General features: G+C 44.2%; 1 protein-coding gene across 3 annotated transcripts in view; it reads left to right on the top strand.

Annotated features, from left to right (window-relative positions):
* MAP2K5 (mitogen-activated protein kinase kinase 5) overlaps window positions 1-19,541 on the top strand; it is a 173,366-nt gene that overhangs the window by 68,608 nt on the left and 85,217 nt on the right. For all 3 annotated transcript variants that reach the window (XM_054168818.1, XM_009903871.2, XM_054168817.1), the window contains 4 exons: window positions 2,327-2,395; window positions 2,489-2,570; window positions 5,996-6,057; window positions 13,077-13,125. In XM_054168818.1, coding sequence (XP_054024793.1) covers window positions 2,327-2,395; window positions 2,489-2,570; window positions 5,996-6,057; window positions 13,077-13,125 — 262 coding nt within the window. The remainder of the gene's footprint in view (window positions 1-2,326; window positions 2,396-2,488; window positions 2,571-5,995; window positions 6,058-13,076; window positions 13,126-19,541) is intronic.

Here is a 19,541-nt window from a genome sequence, read left to right on the forward strand (position 1 = left end):
ATACTGCCTGCAACACTCCCAAATTTCCTTTGAGTAGTACATACTGTAGAAGACAATTATGTCACCACAGATTAAATAAGTGAATTAAAGGAGAACAGCAGCTTAATTTGACCTGTGATTTTGCTCTCGTTCCCTTCAGTGGAACCTACGCCACTCCAGCAAATAGATGAAGTCATCCATGACAGCTTGTGATGAATTGCCGTATTTATACTGTATATTTTAATAGCCTCACACTAATTTAAATTGAGCACACAGTAAATTATAATTCAGTCACTTGACTGCTTGTATTTAACTTGACAACTCATCCTTATTTGTCCTGGAGGTGTAGTGGAGAGCAGAGGAAATATGCTCAGGTATTCCTCTCTTTAAAATTAACCCTTTTTGTCTAAAATGTTGGGTCTGTTGAGTCCACATCTGTTAAAAATAAAAGGGGGGGGGCTTAGAGATTTCAGATTTGATAGATTTTGGGCAGGATCTCAATAAGGAAGATATGCCAGAGTGCTTAGAGCTTTTTGCTGAATCCCAAGGGACAGATACATCATTTCAATTAAAAATAACACACCCCCCCGCCCTCGTCCTTGTGTCCTTCTCCAGCTCTACCTCTGAGGCACCATTTCAACTAGTTTTGAAATCAGGGCAGGTGCTGGAGCTCAGCCTTCAGATCTGCTTTCCCAGCCAGCCTAGATTACTCTCAGCCCAATCTCTAGATTGATTCATCTTCATCTCCTAACTACAGTTGTAGCTTCTCATGGATACTTGCTAAGAGGCTTGGCTCCTGCACATGTTGGACAGTGCATGTTATTTTATGCTGGGTGAATCACAGAGTGTTTTGGATTGGAAGGGGCCTTTGAAGGACCTTTAGAGGCCCCTACCAACCCAATGTATTGTATGATTCTATGATTCTTTCTTCATGCCAGGTGTTGGTTGGTTGGATGTCAGGGAAGTCTTGGATGCTGATCATCCTAACTGCTCACTGCTTAGGTCAGCGAAGCCTTCCCTGTGAACAGGACAGGGAAATTCCTCACCGTGGGTAGAACTTTTCCAGATAAAACTTTATTGTTATGCTGTTGACAAGATGAAATTCTGTTAATAGTGAGTGGGTAAAACTGATGGTTTCCCAGCAAATTATTTTAAGTTTTTCATGCTGCAAAAATGTAAGTGAATATTGTTGGCAAATGATTATTGATCTAGACAAGCACGTTAAATGTTTCCTAGCAGCCCTGTATTCCACTTACAATTTAGTTCAGTGACAGCTTTTATAAATAACCCTAAAGCAAGCTCTTGCTAGGAACAGGTTACTGGGGTTTTTTCTTCTCTTAGACACATTTGGATACTGTCTTTGGAAATGGTCTCTCTTTGTTTAGTTTCCTCCCCACTATTTGCAGCCTGGAATATCCTTCTGCTTAATTCTGCCAGCTGACTAGATTTTGGTTTTCAGAACCACAGAATTTGTAGGGGTTGGAAGGGACCTCTGGAGGTCATCTAGTCCAACCTCCCCCTGCCAAGGCAGGTTCAGCTAGAGCAGGTCACACACATACACATCCAGGCAGGTTTTGAATATCCCCAGAGATGGCGACTCCACCACCTCTCTGGGCAGCCTGTTCCAGTGCTCTGTCAGAATAGATTCATCTACCACCTCTCAGGGCAACCTGGGTCAGGCTCTCACCACCTTCAAATGTGCAGGGCTTTTTTTTTCCCTGGATATTTTAAAGTTTTCCATGTTTCTTACATTGTTAGGAAGTTCTGTACAAGTGGGAGTGAATATTCAAGAAACTGAAACTGTAAGAGTGGTGGGAGAAGACACTCATTTAGAACAGCACTAGGGACACTCAGTGATCCTTTCAATCCTACAGTGCTTGCTTAGTCATTGGAGTTAACATGGGGACATTCAGGTGAGGTCTCAGCCATTCAGGCTCCTTCACCAAACATCTTTGCAGCAAGAAGAGTCAGTGCTGGGAGGGGGATCACACTTGGGGTGAATAAGCAGCAGCTCAAGAGTTTTTACCAACCAGCAGATCCACCGTGCCTGCTCTTCACATTAGGTGTGGGGCTTGTGTTCAAGTTCTAGGCCATCTCTTGGTCAAATGGACTAAATGATAAACTCTATAATGTTTCATGGGTAAAATTGGCTGTAAAATTTAGTTTACTTTGTGACTTCCATTTCCTTCCCTCACTCATCACTGTTAAAACATTCTTTGCACTTATTCCTCTGATTCTTCTTTTCCCATCTAAGGATGATTTAATACGTGGATCTTCAGGTTCTTATTTTGAATCATTCCCTTTTTATATCAGCTCTGATCAGACATCTGTTGTTTTTGTATTTTAGGTCATACCCTTAGATATAACACTGGACCTGCAGAAGCAGATAATGTCTGAGTTAGAAATTCTTTATAAGGTATGTGGATATTCTCATTTTCATTCTTCTTACCTGGAATCTTCTCACCACGACTTTTAAAACAGGTTTGTTTTCTTTCCTTTCTTTTCCCAGTGTGACTCATCATATATCATAGGATTTTATGGTGCTTTTTTTGTAGAAAACAGAATTTCCCTCTGTACAGAGTTCATGGATGGTAAGTTGTGTCCTGAGTCTGCTTTCGGTTGCTGAGTGTGGGGACAGCTTATGAGAGTTGGGGCTGTTTGTACTGGAGAGGAGAAGGCTCCAGGGACACCTTATAATGGCCTTCCAGTAGGAAGGGAGCCTACAAGAAAGCCCTGAAGGGACTTTTTACAAGGGCTTGTAGTGATAGAATGAGGAGGAATGGATTGCAGCTGGAAGAGAGGAGATTTAGACTGGAGATGAGGAAGAAATTCTATACAGTAAGGGTGGTGAAACACTGGAACAGGTTGCCCAGGGAAGTTGTGGGTGCCCCCTCCCTGGAGGTGTTCCGGACCAGGTTGGATGGGGCCTTGGGCATTGTGGTCTAGTGTGAGATGTCCCTGCCCGTGGTCGGGGGGTTGGAACTAGGTGATCTTTAAGATCCCTTCCAACCAAGCTGTTCTATGATCCATGATCTAAGTATGTAAATGAGAAGCTCATACAAAGCTGTGCTTCTCCAGAGCAGAGCAAAATGCAGTAGAACGGCTCGAAAATGTAAAGTATAGCGATCTTTGAAGGTGGTTCTTTAAAACCCCAGGTTAGTACTGGAGCTGTGTTCCATTCTCCACGGTATGCTGCATCTTCCCCAGTGTAACTTCGCTTACTTTTATGGAAAATGTAAATAGAAGAGAAATAAATGCTGGCTTAATTTGTGGTTTGATATTGGAACCTTCCTTACAATCTGTCCTCACTGAGAAAACAGCTGTTCCTCACTTTTACTGTTTTGATAGCCAAAACAGATTTTCTTTTAAAGAAATCTATTAACCCAATGTCCTATGTGTTTTCAGTGGAAATAGTCTCTTAATTGCAAGACAAGGAATTATTTTCCACCACAGCTGTTTAGCAGCCCTGCGCCGAGTTGCTTTTTGAGTGTACTCTTGCCTCTCCCAGTGTGAATCTTCAGACCAACAGTATCCTCTTCCCCGCAATCTGTCACTAACGGAGCTGTGTGGCGGCTTTGCTTTGAAATCTTGTGCTTCTTGGAGGGAAGGCAGGAAAAATATCCTGATGACAGACATTTCATAGAATCGTAGAATTGCTTTAGTTGGAAAAGACCTTTAAGATCGTGGAGTCCAACTGTCAACCAAACACCGCCATGGCCATTAAACCATGTCCCCAAGTGCCATGGCCATGCATTTCTTGAACACCTCCAGGGATGGTGACTCCACCACCTTCCTGGGCAGCCTGTTCCAATGCCTGACCACTCTTGCAGGAAATAAATTGTTCCTCATGTCCAACCTAAACCTCCCCTGGCACAATTTCTGCCCATTTCCTCTTGTCCTATCACCTGACACTGGGGAGAAGAGACTGACTCTTACCTGTCTCCTACCTCTTCTCAGGGAATTGTAGAGCCAGAAGGTCTCCCTCAGCCTCGTCTTCTCCAGGCTAAACAGCCCTAGCTCCCTTGGCTGCTCCTCACAAGACTTGTGCTGTAGACCCTTCACCAGCTTCAGTGCCCTTCTCCAGACCCGCGCCAGCACCTTCTTGTAGTAAGGGGCCCAAAACTGAACCCAGTGTTAAGGTGTAGCTTCACCAGTGCTGAGTAGAGGGGAGACACTCACTTCCCTGAACCTGCTTTCCACACTGTTCCTCATACAGGCCAGGGTACTGCCCTCTGTGTATGAACTCTCAGTATGTCTAACAACAGATGCAGTTCCTTCATGCCTTGCATGCAAGAACCTTCACAGCACTCAACTTCTAATATCACTTTGTTGTGAGTGTCTTCCTCACTTCAGAATTTTCTTACAAGCCAGCATTTTATGCCCCATCCAGGTTTTTCCCACAGGTTCAGGTGGATATAAAGAAGGAAGGATCTCACAAACACTTTGCTGTGAGGGGAAGGCTTTCTGGCAGGAAAAATATCTAAAACCAAATGTGTCCCTTTATTGAGTAGCTGCTTTTCTCTGACAGGGACTATGGATAGAGCCCTTTAGGGTTTTATGATGCATTTTGGTTTCTCCTTTTTAAAATGGTCTGTTACTAATTTTTAATCTCTTCCTTTTCCTCCCTCTGCCCCCCATTTCTGTGCCCCATTTCTGAATATTCTCTCAGATTTTGTTGAAAAAAGATCACATTTATTCAGCCAAGCCCACAAATGCTTGACTGTCCTCACATTGTGTGGCTCTTAGCCCTTTCTCTCTCCTGTCCTTGCAATTGCACTCAAGACTTGCAAGCCCATGTTAGGCAGCAAGGAAGCATCTGCTCATGCCAAAACATGCATCTGCCTGGAGGCTCCTACCTAGCTCAGAGATCTTCAAAAATGACAGACAGAAATGCTTGCTTTTCTGAATTCTTGTGTGAAAATATTGAAGCCTTTAGGGTATGCATCCCTTGGGATGTTGCCCAGCGCTGGTATTTACTGACCATGCACAAATTGCTTGGAATTATGCTGGAGCTGACCTCTGCTCTGCCTCATGTTGTGTTCTCCTTCTGGCAGAAAGCAACAGCGATCACTTAAAGGAAGAACAAAATGCAAATAAAGGAACCTTGCCTTTTCTTTTCTACCCCAGGCTTTTAAGTTTTAAACTTTGCCAAGGATGCAGGTGAAAATAAGTAAAAATTACTTTCTCATCCTGCAGATGAACAGCTTGAAGTGGCATTTTTTTTAGGTCTTTTGACTGCTTTAGGACAGTTTATATAGAATTCCTGAATCCATATCCCATGCCTCTGTTTGCCTGGTTGTGTCCTGTAGCATATTACAAAACACAGTTGTTTCCTTCATGAATGACCTAGATACAGATGGTTTTGTGTCTTTTGGGATCATATAATCATTAAAGTTGGAAAAGACCTCTAAGACCACCAAATCCAACCATCAACCCAACAGCACCATGGTCACTGAACCACACGCCCATGTGCCATGTCTGCATGTTCCTTGAACACCTCCAGGGATGGGGACTTCACTACCTCCCTGGGAAGCCTGTTCCAATGCCTGAGGGCTCTTTCAGTGGTCAAGAGGATACTCATGGCTTAGGGATACACATAGAGAAAGGGTGCACATGTAGTGCACATTTTGGTTTTCTTTTGGCACCTGCAAGCAGCAAAAAGCCAAGGAACTCCCAAAATGTTGAGGTTGAACTGGGAGGATCTTAAAGAGCAATAGAGATATGAAGTGAGGTGCAGGTTGTGAGACTGCACCTTGATGCCTACACATAGAATTGGGAGCTAACATCATGCATTTGGATTTGGAAAGTAATGTGGGTAGACACAGACCTGGGTCCCATTTCATGTATTTATTTGGAGTTTGGTGAATTTTTAAGGTCAGTTCTTTCTGACACACTTTCTGTTACATCATTGATGGTGTTTTTATTAATAACCAAAGCATAGAAAGCCCTTGTGACTACAAATCTAGGGCAGTATTCCATTTTGTATTACCTCAGCACATTTTGTTTGTCCCTGCAGGGGGTTCTTTGGATGTTTATAGAAAAATTCCAGAGCACGTACTTGGAAGAATAGCAGTAGCTGTAAGTACCTTTTTCTTTTTGTCTTTCATTTTATTGTGGTGCACATAACCCTGAGGGCTGGGGTCAGAGTGGCTGGAGAGCAGCCAGGCAGAGAGGGACCTGGGGGTACGGGTCGATGGTAGGCTGAACATGAGCCAGCAGTGTGCCCAGGTGGCCAAGAGGGCCAATGGCATCCTGGCCTGCATCAGGAACGGTGTGGCCGGCAGGAGCAGGGAGGTCATTCTGCCCCTGTATGCTGCACTGGTTAGGCCACACCTTGAGTCCTGTGTCCAGTTCTGGGCCCCTCAGTTTAGGAAGGATGTTGACTTGCTGGAAGGTGTCCAGAGAAGAGCAGTGAAGTTGGTGAGGGGTTTGGAACACAGCCCTGTGAGGAGAGGCTGAGGGAGCTGGGGTTGCTTAGCCTGGAGAAGAGGAGACTCAGGGGTGACCTTCTTGCTGTCTACAACTACCTTAAGGGAGGTTGTAGACAGGCAGATGTTGGTCTCTTCTCCCTGGCAGCCAGCACCAGAACAAGAGGACACAGTCTCAAGATGCACCAAGGGAGGTTTAGGCTGGATGTTAGGAAGAAATTCTATACAGAGAGAGTGATTGCCCGTTGGAATGGGCTGCCTGGGGAGGTGGTGGAGTCACCATCATTGGAGGTGTTGAGGAGGAGACTTGATGGGGTGCTTGGTGCCATGGTTGAGTTGTTTAGGTGGATTGGATTGGTTGATAGGTTGGACGCGATGATCTTGAAGGTCTCTTCCAACCTTGTTTATTCTATTCTAACCCATCTCAGATGTCATGCCTGTGCCCCCATGGGACACCAAATCATCTCCAGAATCTGTCCTCACTCTGTGTTTGTGAAATGGAGAGTCCTTCCCATCTTGTGCTTTTCCTAACCATCCTGTGTGCACAAGGATTCTGGGGTTGAGAAAACTTTCCAACACATGAGTTGCTGGAGGCTCAAGATATGTAAGAGGATGTGATAAATTGAATGGAATAAGAAAAACATCATGACTTTGCTGGAGAACTGTGTGGCCATCTTTCTTCATGTGTAGGCATGGCACTCTGGGACATGGTTTAATGGCCATGGTGGTGTTAGGTCAATATTTCAACTTGATCTTGGAGGTGTTTTCCAACTGAAATAATTCTGCAATTCATAGCTACCCTTTGTAGGGTGGAGCAGTCCTCTTAAATCACCTTTCAGTCCTTCTTATATAGTTCCTTTTAAAAGGTGATTCAGAAGCCCTGTCCTAGCCATTTTGGAAGTCCCTCATCTGCTGATTCTGTGTAACTATTCTAGCTGTCTGCATTCTGGGCACTCAGATTTGCTTCCCAGGTTGAAAAATTAAGTAGGTTCTTCTTACCAAAATGACATGGCAGAACACATTGTCTGCCTTCCCCTCTGGCTGATCTATTCCTTGAGGAAAGTAAGTTGGGAATTGGGCAAGATGATCTCCAGTGTTCCCTACCAACCCCTATCATTCTGTGATTCTATGATAAGGAGGAGGCTGAAGTTACTTGGCACAAGCCATGCCTGGGACAGGACTCCAGGGCTGAACCAAGGCTGCCTGAGTCCAGGCTGCTCCCTCAGCCTAATGCTGGGATCCTTCACATGTGAGCAGGCATGGCTGAAGAGCTAACTGTTACTTTGGGGGTGATGAGGAGGGAGATGGTTTGTAATCTAGGAAAACTATCAACTCCCAATGCCTACTCAGTTGACAGTGGGATCCTTAGAGCACCTGGTAACCCATCATTGTGCCTCAGCAGCATTCAGTGGCTGTGTTGGTACAAATTCACTAGCCATGCTTGAAAACTCAAATTACAGAACAAAAAGAAGGGAAGGAAAAGGGAAAAATGTCCATCTTTTGGCACAGCTGAAGACAGGGTAAATGACCAATGTCGTAGTGGATCCCACAAGGGAGAGAGATACTGCTAAACAATTGCTAAATATAAGGAATACTTTGATAACTTAAGCAGTTTAAAGCATAACAAAGTTATTCTATCATGTGCCATTTAATTAAGTGCTGGGTTTTCACATTCATTATACATCAAGCTGACAATTTAAATCCTTTAATCCAACACAGGCAGCTATTTAGTCTCTGTTCATTGTAATTCACAGCTCTACTTTCTCTTAATTTGTGTGGCCTGCCCAGGGTGATGAACATCCTTCTCTGATGCTGTTTCCTCTAAGTAGCTTCAAATCTGTTCATTATATAGCCTAGCAGTTTCTTAGGGAGTTTGAGTGCTTTTCACCTTTAGTTCAGAGTAAAAACGTTTCATCTCTTCTTCCCTATTGAGCAATGAATGAAAAGTTGCTAAGTGTCCTCGTATTCCTGATGCTGAGTACCATGTGTGTAGTGTAATAATGCTGGGCTGGCCCTTCAAGCATTTCTTCAGATGCTTATTTCTTCCTCTTTTCCTTCTCTCACTTCATGTTGTGCACTTAATACACCAACTTACCTTACCATTTCCTTTTGTCTCTCCTCTCCCCCATCCTCCCCAGCCCACCTGGCTTGGTATTCTCAGATGTTCTCTTCCAATTTTTCACCTATCCATAATGGTGCTGCTTCAGCCCCATCCTTTATGTCTTGCTAGCTCTTTTTTTTGTTCACCCATAGGGTCATCTCTTTACAAATGTGTTAGTTAGTGAGCGTGACTCCCTGACACGGATGGCGAGCTGATACTTAACTTTTTCTAGTTATTTTATTTGTGGCTTGAGGAGCCTGTGCTGCACCTACTGCGGTGCAGGGGGGTCAGGAAGGTGGGGAACAAAGGAGCAGGTGCCTTCAGAGAAGGAACTCGCCCCTTTCTCCTGCTTCTCCCTAACAGAAGGTGTGCACTGAGGCTGAACCGGCGCTGGCAGCCTCCTCTGCTCTGGTGCTGTTTTTGTGCTCGGTTGGCATGGTAGGCTTGTTGGAAGGAGGCTGTGAGAGCCTTTGTTTTCTCTGGAATTTATCAGTGGCAGCAGGAATGGCTCCTTTAAGTCTTCACAAATGGCGACTCTGCATCTTGGTGTCTGACATTTCAGCAGAGCCCAGCAGCCCAGTTTGTTGGCTGGGGCACTGTTTTTGCCAAGTACTCTACACAAACACCACAATCCCCACGCTGAACAGCTTGGGAAGGTTTCCCAAAGCCTGGAGGATTCCTGGTCATGTATTGATGAGGAGGACAATGTCAGACAAAAGCTAGAGCTTGTATTCATGCATTTTATGGACAAAGTCTGGAGCTTCCATAGTCTCTTATTTTCCAGTCTGTGTGTTTTCTTTCTGCCTTCTTTGCACCACATACACAGAGTCATTTGTCTTTTATTCTCCCAGGACATGTGCAATGCACCAGTCTATTGAAGCTCCTTAATAATACGTGTGACCTGCACATCTGTTAATTAGGACATCCTTTTGGTGTACTGGTAGAAGTTTTTAGATGAAGCTGTTTCCAGAGGAAAATGTTGCAGGCACATACAGACTTTAGCAGCACCCCAGCATTTCTCTCACTCCGGCTGGATGATTTTCCTGCCTCATTTCTTTTCATTTCAGTGGGCACCGCTGAAAAGATTCCAGCCCCATCCTCTTGCCCCCCCACCCTTCAGCTCCTGCTGAGCACTGAGCAGATCCCCTCTCAGGCTGCTCTTCTCCAGACTCAACAGCCCCAGAGCTCTCAGAATGTCCTCCTCACAGAGATGTTCCAGGCCCTTGAGCATCTTCAGAACCTCCACTGGACTCTCCCCTGTTGTTGCTTGTCTCTTTTGAACTGGGAAGCCCAGAACACCACAGTGTTGTTCTGCTTTCTTGTTACTCATTTTCCAGTAGGTGGTTACCATTAATAGTGAGGGACAATCAGCTCTCAAGCTGCAGTAGCAGGAATGCATTGCTGACTATTATAGTCATGGTTATTTTTTTTTATTATTTTGAGGAGTACAGAGTAGCAGAGAGGTTTGTGGCTGAGAGAGAGAATGGTAGAAATCAAACAAGACAGAGAAATTAAACCCTTAAAGGAGGAGGGGACTAGAGCATCTCTCTTATGAAGAAAGACTGAGAGAATTGGGGCTTTTTAGCCTGGAGAAGAGAAGACTGAGGGGGGATCTCATCAATGCTAATCAATACTTCATGGGTGGGTGTCAGAAGGATGGGACCAGGCTTTGTTCAGTGGTGCCCAGTGACAGGACAAGGGGTCAATGGGCACAAACTGGAGCATCAGAAGTTCCATCTGAACATGAGGAGGAACTTCTTTAAGGTTGGCAGAATGCTGGAACAGGCTGCCCAGAGAGTGGTGGAGTCTCCATCTCTGGAGACATTCAAAATCCACCTGGATGTGTTCCTGTGTGACTTGCTCTAGATAAACCTGCCTTTCAGTGGGGGTGGGTTCAATCTCCAGAGGTCCCTTCCAACCCTTACCATTCAGTGAGAGCATTTTCCAGGCCTTAAGGAGCAACACTTTTTTGAGGGCAGGATAAAGTGGTAAGAGAAAAGCAGATTGTGCTGAGACTTGACTCTCCAAGAAGCTGTGGGAGCTCTGATTTCATTTTAAAATTTATCCTGGTTGCCTCTACAAGGCAGTGTCAATAAGAAGGAGAAATCTCTCTTCTTCCTTGTGCTCTTTGTGTGAAGGGCACAAGGTGTGTTTTTCCAAAGGAAAACATTATCTTGGGAACCCCAAAACGATGCTGTGGTGGCTCCTGTTTTCACACTGCTGTGTGCTTATTTGGGTCTGCCCATGTAAAATCTCTTCTACCTTTGCTTGCCACTTCACACATTTATTTTCACTTCAATTTCTGAAGCAGTGACATTGTGCACTGTATTTTGAGTGCTAATGTTGATTGAAGTTCTCCCTGAAAGGATGTGCACTTGAACTGTCAAGAGAGTGAGTGATTGACAGCAGGTAGAAGTACTTTTTGTGTCAAGGCTTTGTCAAGTCATTGTTGTAAAACCTACTTTACTGAATACCAATAATTCCTGCTAGATGTTCCATCAAAAGATACCCTCCTCCAGCATCATTTTAGAATAATATTTAGTACTTAAGAGTCCTTCCTTAATAGGCAAATGTAAGGGAAGGGAGTAACAGCACTTTACAGCAGGATGAGTCCATCTGAGTGTCTCCTCTGCACATGTTTGCAGCCCAGGATAAAGGGAAAAACTCTTTTCATTCCTTTGTACACTGAGGGAATCTGGATGGGAGAGTTTGTTTACTACCATGTCTATTATAACTGCTTCTCCAGCACAGCTTCCACAATAAAGATGTTGAATCACTCACAGATGTTGATTTTCCCCCCACCATAGGAAATATTTCCTTTCTTTCTATCATGCATGCATAAAATAAAAATTTTCTATTGGTTTTAAAGATTTTTTTTTTTAAGTAGGTTAAATAGATCTTTAATAATCAAAGAAGCTTACTAGTCTCAAGTCACCTTCACCATCAGAAGGAGCCTGAAATATTGCACCCCCTTTCTTTATTTTTGCATCAATGCTTTTTTATTATTATTATTCATCTGTCAAAGTGCTGTGTAAGTAGAATTTGCCTGGTTTGCTTTTCGAAAGGCTAACGTGAGCAAGGCCACACTGCTGGGCATGCAGAATTTGGCTAAGGCTTTTTGGAGCAGGTAATTACCATCTGAGACCGTGAGATAGCTGCTGTATGAGTTTACCATGGAGGATTTACCACCTAGAGCAGTATACTCTAGGAGATCCAGAATCGTTGGGATGGGGCTTATGAGGAACCTGATCTAGCAGGAGGTGTCCCTGCCTGTGGCAATGGGGTTGGAACAAGATGATGTTTGAGGTCCCTTGCAACCCAAACCATTCTATGACTCTATATAATTATTTGCTTTACAAAAGAGATACAGATTACACTGATTGATCAGCTCAGTTCAGAATCACAGAATGCATCAGGCTGGCATGGTCCCTCAAAGGTCATCTTCTCCAACCCCCCTGCAGTCAGCAGGGACATCAACTAGATCAAGTTGCTCAGGTCACATCGAGTTTGACCTTAAATGTCTCCAGGAATGTGACCTCAGCCATATTTCTGGGCAACCTGTTCAACCTCAACCTGATGTTGGTTTTGGTTACAGCATTTGTTAATTCTCTGGGCTTGCAGAAGTAGTAAATCTAGGTGGGGAAATGCTGTGTTAAAAATGCAAGTTTTGGGGTTTAAGTACCTTACAGAGACCAAACCTGCAGAGAGAACCACCCAACTGCTTTTTTGGGGAGTTGACTGAGGGACTTGTTATGTTTGGGGTTCAGTCTCTTCTCCCTAGTATGAGGTGATAGAATGAGAGGAAAGGGCCTGAAATTGCACCAGTGGAGGCTTAGGCAGAGGAAGGAGCAAATTCTGCAGCAGCACACCAAAGTCTGCCACAAATCTTACCTTTTTAGTGGTCACAATGATATTTTCTGGTACTATGGGGTACAGTAAGACTTTTATTTGCTCTTGGATGAGTTAATGAAACAACTTGTACAGCTCAAGAATCAGGGAATCATTGTTAGAAAAGAATTCTAAGATCATGAAGTCCAACCTTCCATTAACACCACCATGACCACTAGAATGTTCTGCATTTGCATTAAGTAAATAAAAGCATGGGAAGGAAAGGAGGGAAAGCTACAGCTGCACCAAATAGAAAAAGAGGGAAAGGGAAGATGAAGTGAAAGAGTCTGGGATTTTATTTTCTGGGCATTCATTTCACAGGGTGGCTTTTGTTGCAAGGAGACAAATCATTGTACAAGGCTTTTAATCACTACATGATTTTTGACTCCCTAGCAAAGATAAATGCATTAAGAATACATTGCAGTGCCTAAAGGGATTCAGCATAAGGGCAACTAACAGATCCTTAGAAGAAGCCTATTTGTGTGTTCTAAAATAACCTGTTGCCAGGTAGTGTGGTTGGCAGCAGGGGTTTATCTGGACCCTTTTGGAAAGAGTGATTTGTCTCCTCTTTCCCATTTTTCATTGGAACTCGTGTCTTTAATGACTCAGCACCAGCTGAGGTGTGCAGAGTTTCTTACCAGGAGTCTTTAATATCTGTTGTTGCTTTCTTTTCCCTTCAGGTTGTGAAAGGCCTTACCTATTTATGGAGTCTAAAGATTTTACACAGAGGTGAGTAACAGATGCTTTCTGTTTTCCAATGAAATATCCTATTAATTTATTTTAACAACGCTTTCTAGAGAGACAGCAGACCATCCTAACATCTGGTTTGATTCTAGTGGAATAATGCAGAGTGAATCTTACTCATTATCCTTGCAGATTGTCTGATAAAATATTTTTAGTGCTGTTCTCTTTTATTACCCTCTTTCCTCCCCTTAAAGAAAAAGACAAAAGAGAGAAATGAATCTTTTTGAGATTTAGATGCTCAGGGTTACAAACAGGTGCCCAGCAGAAAAATCAGCAAGGTAGAAAATTCAGCAGGGCAACAATCAGATGTTTGACTAGTGCTGAAAAGAAGATATATAAAGAATTTTCTTATGTACTTCAGAACTCTCACAGGGCAGCCCTGAGCATTGGTAGAGTCTCAGACCTCTAAAACAATGACCTGGTATCCTCTGCTCGTGAATAATGAAACTTTAAACGTGCTGGGACATAAGCCATCTTGGGGTGGTTTTTTTTGCTGTTTATTTTCCATCCTGAAGTTAACCTGTACTGTTTTAAACTTCTCAATTTATTTCTTGCTTTTTAAAATTGTTATATTTGGGTTAAAAATTATCTGCTGTGGTAGCTTAACTCAAATACACAAGAGCTTTCAAAACCAAACTCGGTTCTGGAAGCAGTGGAAAATGGTGTTTGAAGAACAAAGAAGCCCTTTCCCCCCACACCAGCACCATCACCCACCCCCCAAAAAAAAAAGGAGGTAAAAAAAAGGAGAAAAAGGAACTCATTACATTTATAATGTTTCTAAAGTGTCTGAAAGTAACTGCTCTGGTTCCTAATGTTGCTAACAATCCTGTTTAATTTAACCCATCTGCTCGCTCAGCCCGCCTGCACAGTGGGAGCGTGCAGTAACCGACATCAGTTGTGATTGAAAGAGAAGTGTAAAGTAGAGAGAGACACGTAGAAAATGTTAAGTTGCAAACCACCTAGGAGTGGCTGAAGTACCCATGAGGCTCTGGGCAAGGTGATAGAATCATAGAATTACTTCAGTTGGAAGAGACCTCCAAGATCATCGAGTCCAACCATCAACCCAACCCCACCATGGCCATTAAACCATGTCCACATGTGTCTTGAACACCTCCAGGAATGGTGACTGCTCTACCTCCCTGGGCAGCCTGTTCCAATGCCTAACCACTCTTGCAGGAAAGAAATTTTACCTAATATCCAACCTAAACCTCCCCTGGCACAATTTCAGGCCATTGCCTCTTGTCTTATCACTTGTTCCTTGGGAGAAGAGACCAACTCCTACCTGGTTCCAGCCTGCTTTCAGGAAGTTGTAGAGAGCAATGAGGTTTCCCCTCAGTTTTTTCTTCTCCAGACTAAATAACCCTGGCTCCCTTAGCCACTCCTCAAAAGGCTTCTGCTCTAGACCCTTCAACAGCTTTGTTGCCCTTCCAGCAGGTGTTGGTGGTGTTCTTGTAATGAGGGCCCCCAAAGTAAACCCAGTAGTCAAGGTGTGGCCTCACCAGTGCCAAGTACACAGGCACTATACCTGGGTGAGGCACCCAATGTCCTGGTGTGATCTGTGCAAGGAGAGACTGGAGAGTTTTCCAGAAATCTATGCTGAGTGAGGAGAACAAGCTGATGGGAAACACTAATTATCAGTATGTATTGATGTCCTGTCCCTCCTTGGAGCTAAGGCTCAGCCCGTCCTCAGGCTTTTGGGGAGAGTTTGTAGTGGAGGACATTGATCCTGCCTTTTGTTATGTCCTGTGCAACAGAGTACCAGCTTCAGTCCCTCTTGGTCTCACAGCATCTCCTTGTTGGGAGATTGCTGACTTGAGAGCAGAGGCCAAACCCTGGGTAGGAGAAAGAGAGCTGTGACCAGAAAATGAGTAGAAATCAAGCAAGGACCTGGGTTTGTTACCCCTGCTTAGAGGGTGAGTGAAGTGCTAAGGCTTGCTGGTGTGTTTGACTCTGCAGTGGCTGGACTAAAGGAACAGAAATAACCCAGAGTCCATGTCAAGCCCAGTGCACACACAGGTTACCAAGGAGGCTTCAGTTCTGATGATGGTTTAAACATTTCACCTACTACCCTGAATGCTGCCAGACAGAGAGATTTAGTAGCTCCATCTGCTCATGGCGAGAGGATGAACAGTGCATAGCTGCCCTAGCAGTTGTCAGAATAAATACAAAAGAAAAGGCAGCTGGAACTTCCCTGGCTGGATATCACCTCACACACAGCCTGTGCCATGCTCTTTTGTAGCATCCCCAAAACAAAAGACAGGTCTGGGGATTTTAGTCTTTATTTTTTATCTTTACATTAAAGATTCTGGCCACCTACTGAATGTGATTTGGGGAGAGCACTGTGGCTAGGCACAAATACTGTAACTGTAACATTTTCTTCTGCTGCTGCTGTTAAATTTAGAACCTGGGTCTGATTTTTGCTTTGCGGGTAAAACGCAGTCTCCCTTTCTCCATGGGCTTCGTTGCCTTGATTGAAGAGCAGCTCAGAGCTCTTGATGAATTATTGAGGGTTCTTGCTGTGGTCTAAAGAAAAACACAGAAACTGATTTTTCATCACACTTCAGCTCTTTTTTGCTGGCCTTGGTCTGTTGCTGGATTGACTAAGGTGAGAACTGCACTGCAGAAAGCTATGGAGGGGACAGCTGTCATTCCAGGGCTTGAAAAGTCGCATTCTAGGGGTTGATAACTTGAATTTCAGGTGGTTGCTAACTGGCATTCCAGAGGCTGACAACTAGAATTCCAGAGTTTTGTAACTAGCATTCTATGGGTTGAAAACTAGCATTCCATGAATTGCTAACTAGCATCCCAGGGTTGCTAACAAGCATTCCAGGGTTCAGCAGAGTTTCCTCAAGGGGCTGGTTTTCAGTGTTCCTCTGTCCTCATTTTTAAGACAGAGAAGATGTATGTGTGTTTCTGTTCCTTCAACACAGATGCGGAATAATGCAATGCAAGGAAGATGCCTATTTCTCAAAGTCATCTCCTTCAGCTGTCTGCTGGTTTTAATGCATCAGAGGTAAAGGAAAGAGAATTTAACCCTGACTTCCTTGCTGTTTTGTGTAGAGCAAACGGTGCAGGGAGCTGGTGTAGGCTAAGAAGTCAAGAATTTCCACCAAGAAAGGTGAAGAAGCAGTGATGGTGAGGGAGCTGTGTGAGGCAGTGCAGCAACGACAGTTTTGTGACTAGAGCCTGGATTAAAGCAAAGGAAACAAACAATGAGCAAGTCTTTTATTCCAGATCAGACATTGCAGCAAATATTACAGCTTAACTTCAAAACAAACCTCGCAACTAATGAGGTGATAGCCGTGCATATTAATAAACCCAAAGCTGTAGTCATAGCCATCACACCCACATCAAACATAAACATAAGATTAACACCTACCCCACTCCTTTGGAAGATGTGAGAATGTCCCAATGATAAGTGTGCTCTTTTCCCCAGAGGATAAGAAGTAGAAATGGAAGGGTAATGAGAAATTAACTTAGATTTAAAACAGAATTAGCAATTAAACAAGTCTAATCATGTACAAAGTCAAAGTTTGTATAAAGACAAACCCCCAAAAAAATCAAAAAAATCTGTTAAGTTCAAGAATAAGTATAGACCCTATGCATTTTATCTGGTGTTGTCTTCTCTGTTCACACCTCCTTATTAAAGGAAATGTATGAAATCAATGTTGCCCACTGGGGTTTCATTGGACTGATCTGTATCTGTCTATACTGGGGGCCGGTACGGATTGCACGCCTCGGGCACCTCAGCTTCTGACCAGGCTTTATGTTTGTGTCAGAGGTTTGGAAGTGTTCTCTGCTTTGCTTTGTGGCAAGGCAGGGTTGGACTAGATCAGCACTGGTTAGGTCACACCTTGAGTACTGTGTCCAGTTCTGGGCCCCTCAATTTAAGAAGGACATTGAGACTCTTGAACGTGTCCAGAGAAGGGCAGCAAGGCTGGGGAGAGGCCTTCAACACAGCCCTGTGAGGAGGGGCTGAGGAAGCTGGGACTGATTAGCCTGGAGAAGAGGAGGCTCAGGGGAGACCTTCTTGCTCTCTACAACTCCCTGAAGGGAGGTTGTAGCCAGGAGGCAGTTGGTCTCTTCTCCCAAGCAACCAGTGCCAGAACAAGAGGACACATTCTCAAGCTGCACCAAGGGAAGCTTAGGCTCGAGGTGAGGAGCAAGTTCTTCGCTGAGAGACTCGTTCGCCATTGGCATGTGCTGCCCAGGGAGGTGGTGGAGTCACCATGCCTGGAGGTGTTCAAGAGGGGATTGGACGTGGCACTTGGTGCCATGATCTAGTCATGAGGTCTGCGGTGACGGGTTGACTCTATGATTCTGTGATCTTCCAAAGTCCCTTCCAACCACATAGAAGGGAGACATTTTTGATATTGAGGGTGGTGAGACGCTGGCCCAGGTTGTCCAAAGAGGCAGGAGATGCCCCATTACTGGAACTATTCTAGGTCAAGTTGTTTGGAGCTCTGAGCAACCTGCTCTAGTTGCAGATGTCCCTGTGACTGCAGTGGGGTTGGACTAGGTGACCTTTAAAGGTCCATTTCAACTCAAGCCAGCTTGAGCGCGCCACATATTTGGACTAAGTATGGTGAAACTACAGGGTGCTTTAGCCTGGAGAAGACTGAGAGAGAATCTTACCAATGCATATAAATATCTGAAGGGTGGAGGTCAAGAGGATGGGGCTGGCCTCTTTTCAGTGGTGCCCAGTGACAGAACAAGGGGCAAAGGGCATTCAGGAGATTTAACTTAAACATCAGGAAGAACTGCTTCACTTTAAGAGTGCTGGAGGCCTGGACCAAGCTATCTAAAGAGTTTGTGGAGTCTACTTCTCTGGATACTTTCAGAATCCACCTGGATACTTTCCTGTGTAACCTGCTCTGGGTGACCCTGCTTGGACTAGATGATTTCCAGAGGTCACTTGCAACCCCCACCATGCTGGGATTCGGTGTGAATTTGTGATCTTCCTGGAGTGCCTGTTGGCTGTGTGACTCTCTATGACACAAGGGAGACTCATGCATTCCTCAGACCATCTTTTTTTTCCCCCAGAATTTCCAATAGGAGGATCAAATTCTCTTTTGGTTTTTGACGTAAGCTGGAGCTGAGGAGTACTGGTTGATAGGACAGGCACTAGTAAAGTACAAACAAGACCAGATCCCAACTGGTTGATCTTTATGGCCTCAAGCTGTGCCAGGGGAGGTTTAGGTTGGATATTGGGAAGAATTTTTTTGCTGCAAGAGTGGTCAGGCACTGGAACAGGCTGCCCAGGGAGGTGGTGGAATCACCCTGGAGACGTTCAAGAAAGCTGTGGATGTGGCACTTGGCAACATGGCCTAGTGGTCATGGAGGTGTTGGGTAGAAGGTTGGACTCGATGCTCTGCTCTTAGAAGTCTTTTCCAACCTTAATAATACTATGATCTTCAGAGTTTCTTTCCAGCCCCTACCATTCTGGAATTCTAGGATTTCAGCAGTAACTGGTTTGTTGAGGATTTCACCAATGATGCCCAGAGCAGCCTGTTTGACTTTTCCCCCTTCTTTTTCTTTATTTTCAGCTCAGTGAGAAATAATCAGTGCTGGTGCCACATACAGTAAAGCACAAACAAAAATACTAGGCTCTCTGTGTGCGTGCTTACAAATCTGTGTAGTTCAGCACGCAGATGCACTCTCGTGGACCACTTATACTTATTTAAAACCAAATAAATCACAACCTGCACAAAAGTCATGCTGATAGGCCATTACAACAGGAATTATCTTCGTTCTTCCAGCAGCTTCACTTTGCTAGCAGCAATGTTCTGTGAGCTATCTGCAGCTCAAACCCCGCTTTCATATCTCTTTTTCTCCCTTGAACCCGGTGTGTGGTGGTTTTATGGATTTAAAACACAAAAAGTCAAGAGACAGCTTTTAAATAGGTGTTGGTTGTTGGTGTGTGTCCCTCCCTCCCCCAGTCATTAATCTTTTTTGCTTTTCAGTAAAAGAAGATGAGTGAAATGTTTGGTGTTTAAAACGCTGGACCTCTGACAGTTGTGTTTAGCGGTACACGAGAGCTTAGAGGTCCCATTTGTTTGCAGAGGGGTGAAAGGACTTAGGAATATCTATCATAAAGAGGACTTGTTCCTCCTCTGTATTGATGCTTCATAGAAATCATTTGTATTAAGCAAGCACTGGTAATGGGAGCATAATGACCCCTTTTGGCTCTTGTTTAAATTCTTTCACTTCTAAAGAGTAATATTAATCACAAGCAGATGGTGCAGAACATTATTTATGCACGTTTGTTTTCCAACCCCTCCCTCAAAAAAATATGCTTAACCCATTAACTGGAGCAGTTTATGAAACAGGCTAATTTACTGATTGGGTGGGTTTTCTCCCCACTCTTCAAGATGAGATAGTTTGTGAAGTGGTTTGGTTGG

This window comes from Dryobates pubescens, chromosome 17, assembly GCF_014839835.1.
Source record: "Dryobates pubescens isolate bDryPub1 chromosome 17, bDryPub1.pri, whole genome shotgun sequence".
In the NCBI taxonomy this organism is placed as follows: Eukaryota; Metazoa; Chordata; class Aves; order Piciformes; family Picidae; genus Dryobates; species Dryobates pubescens.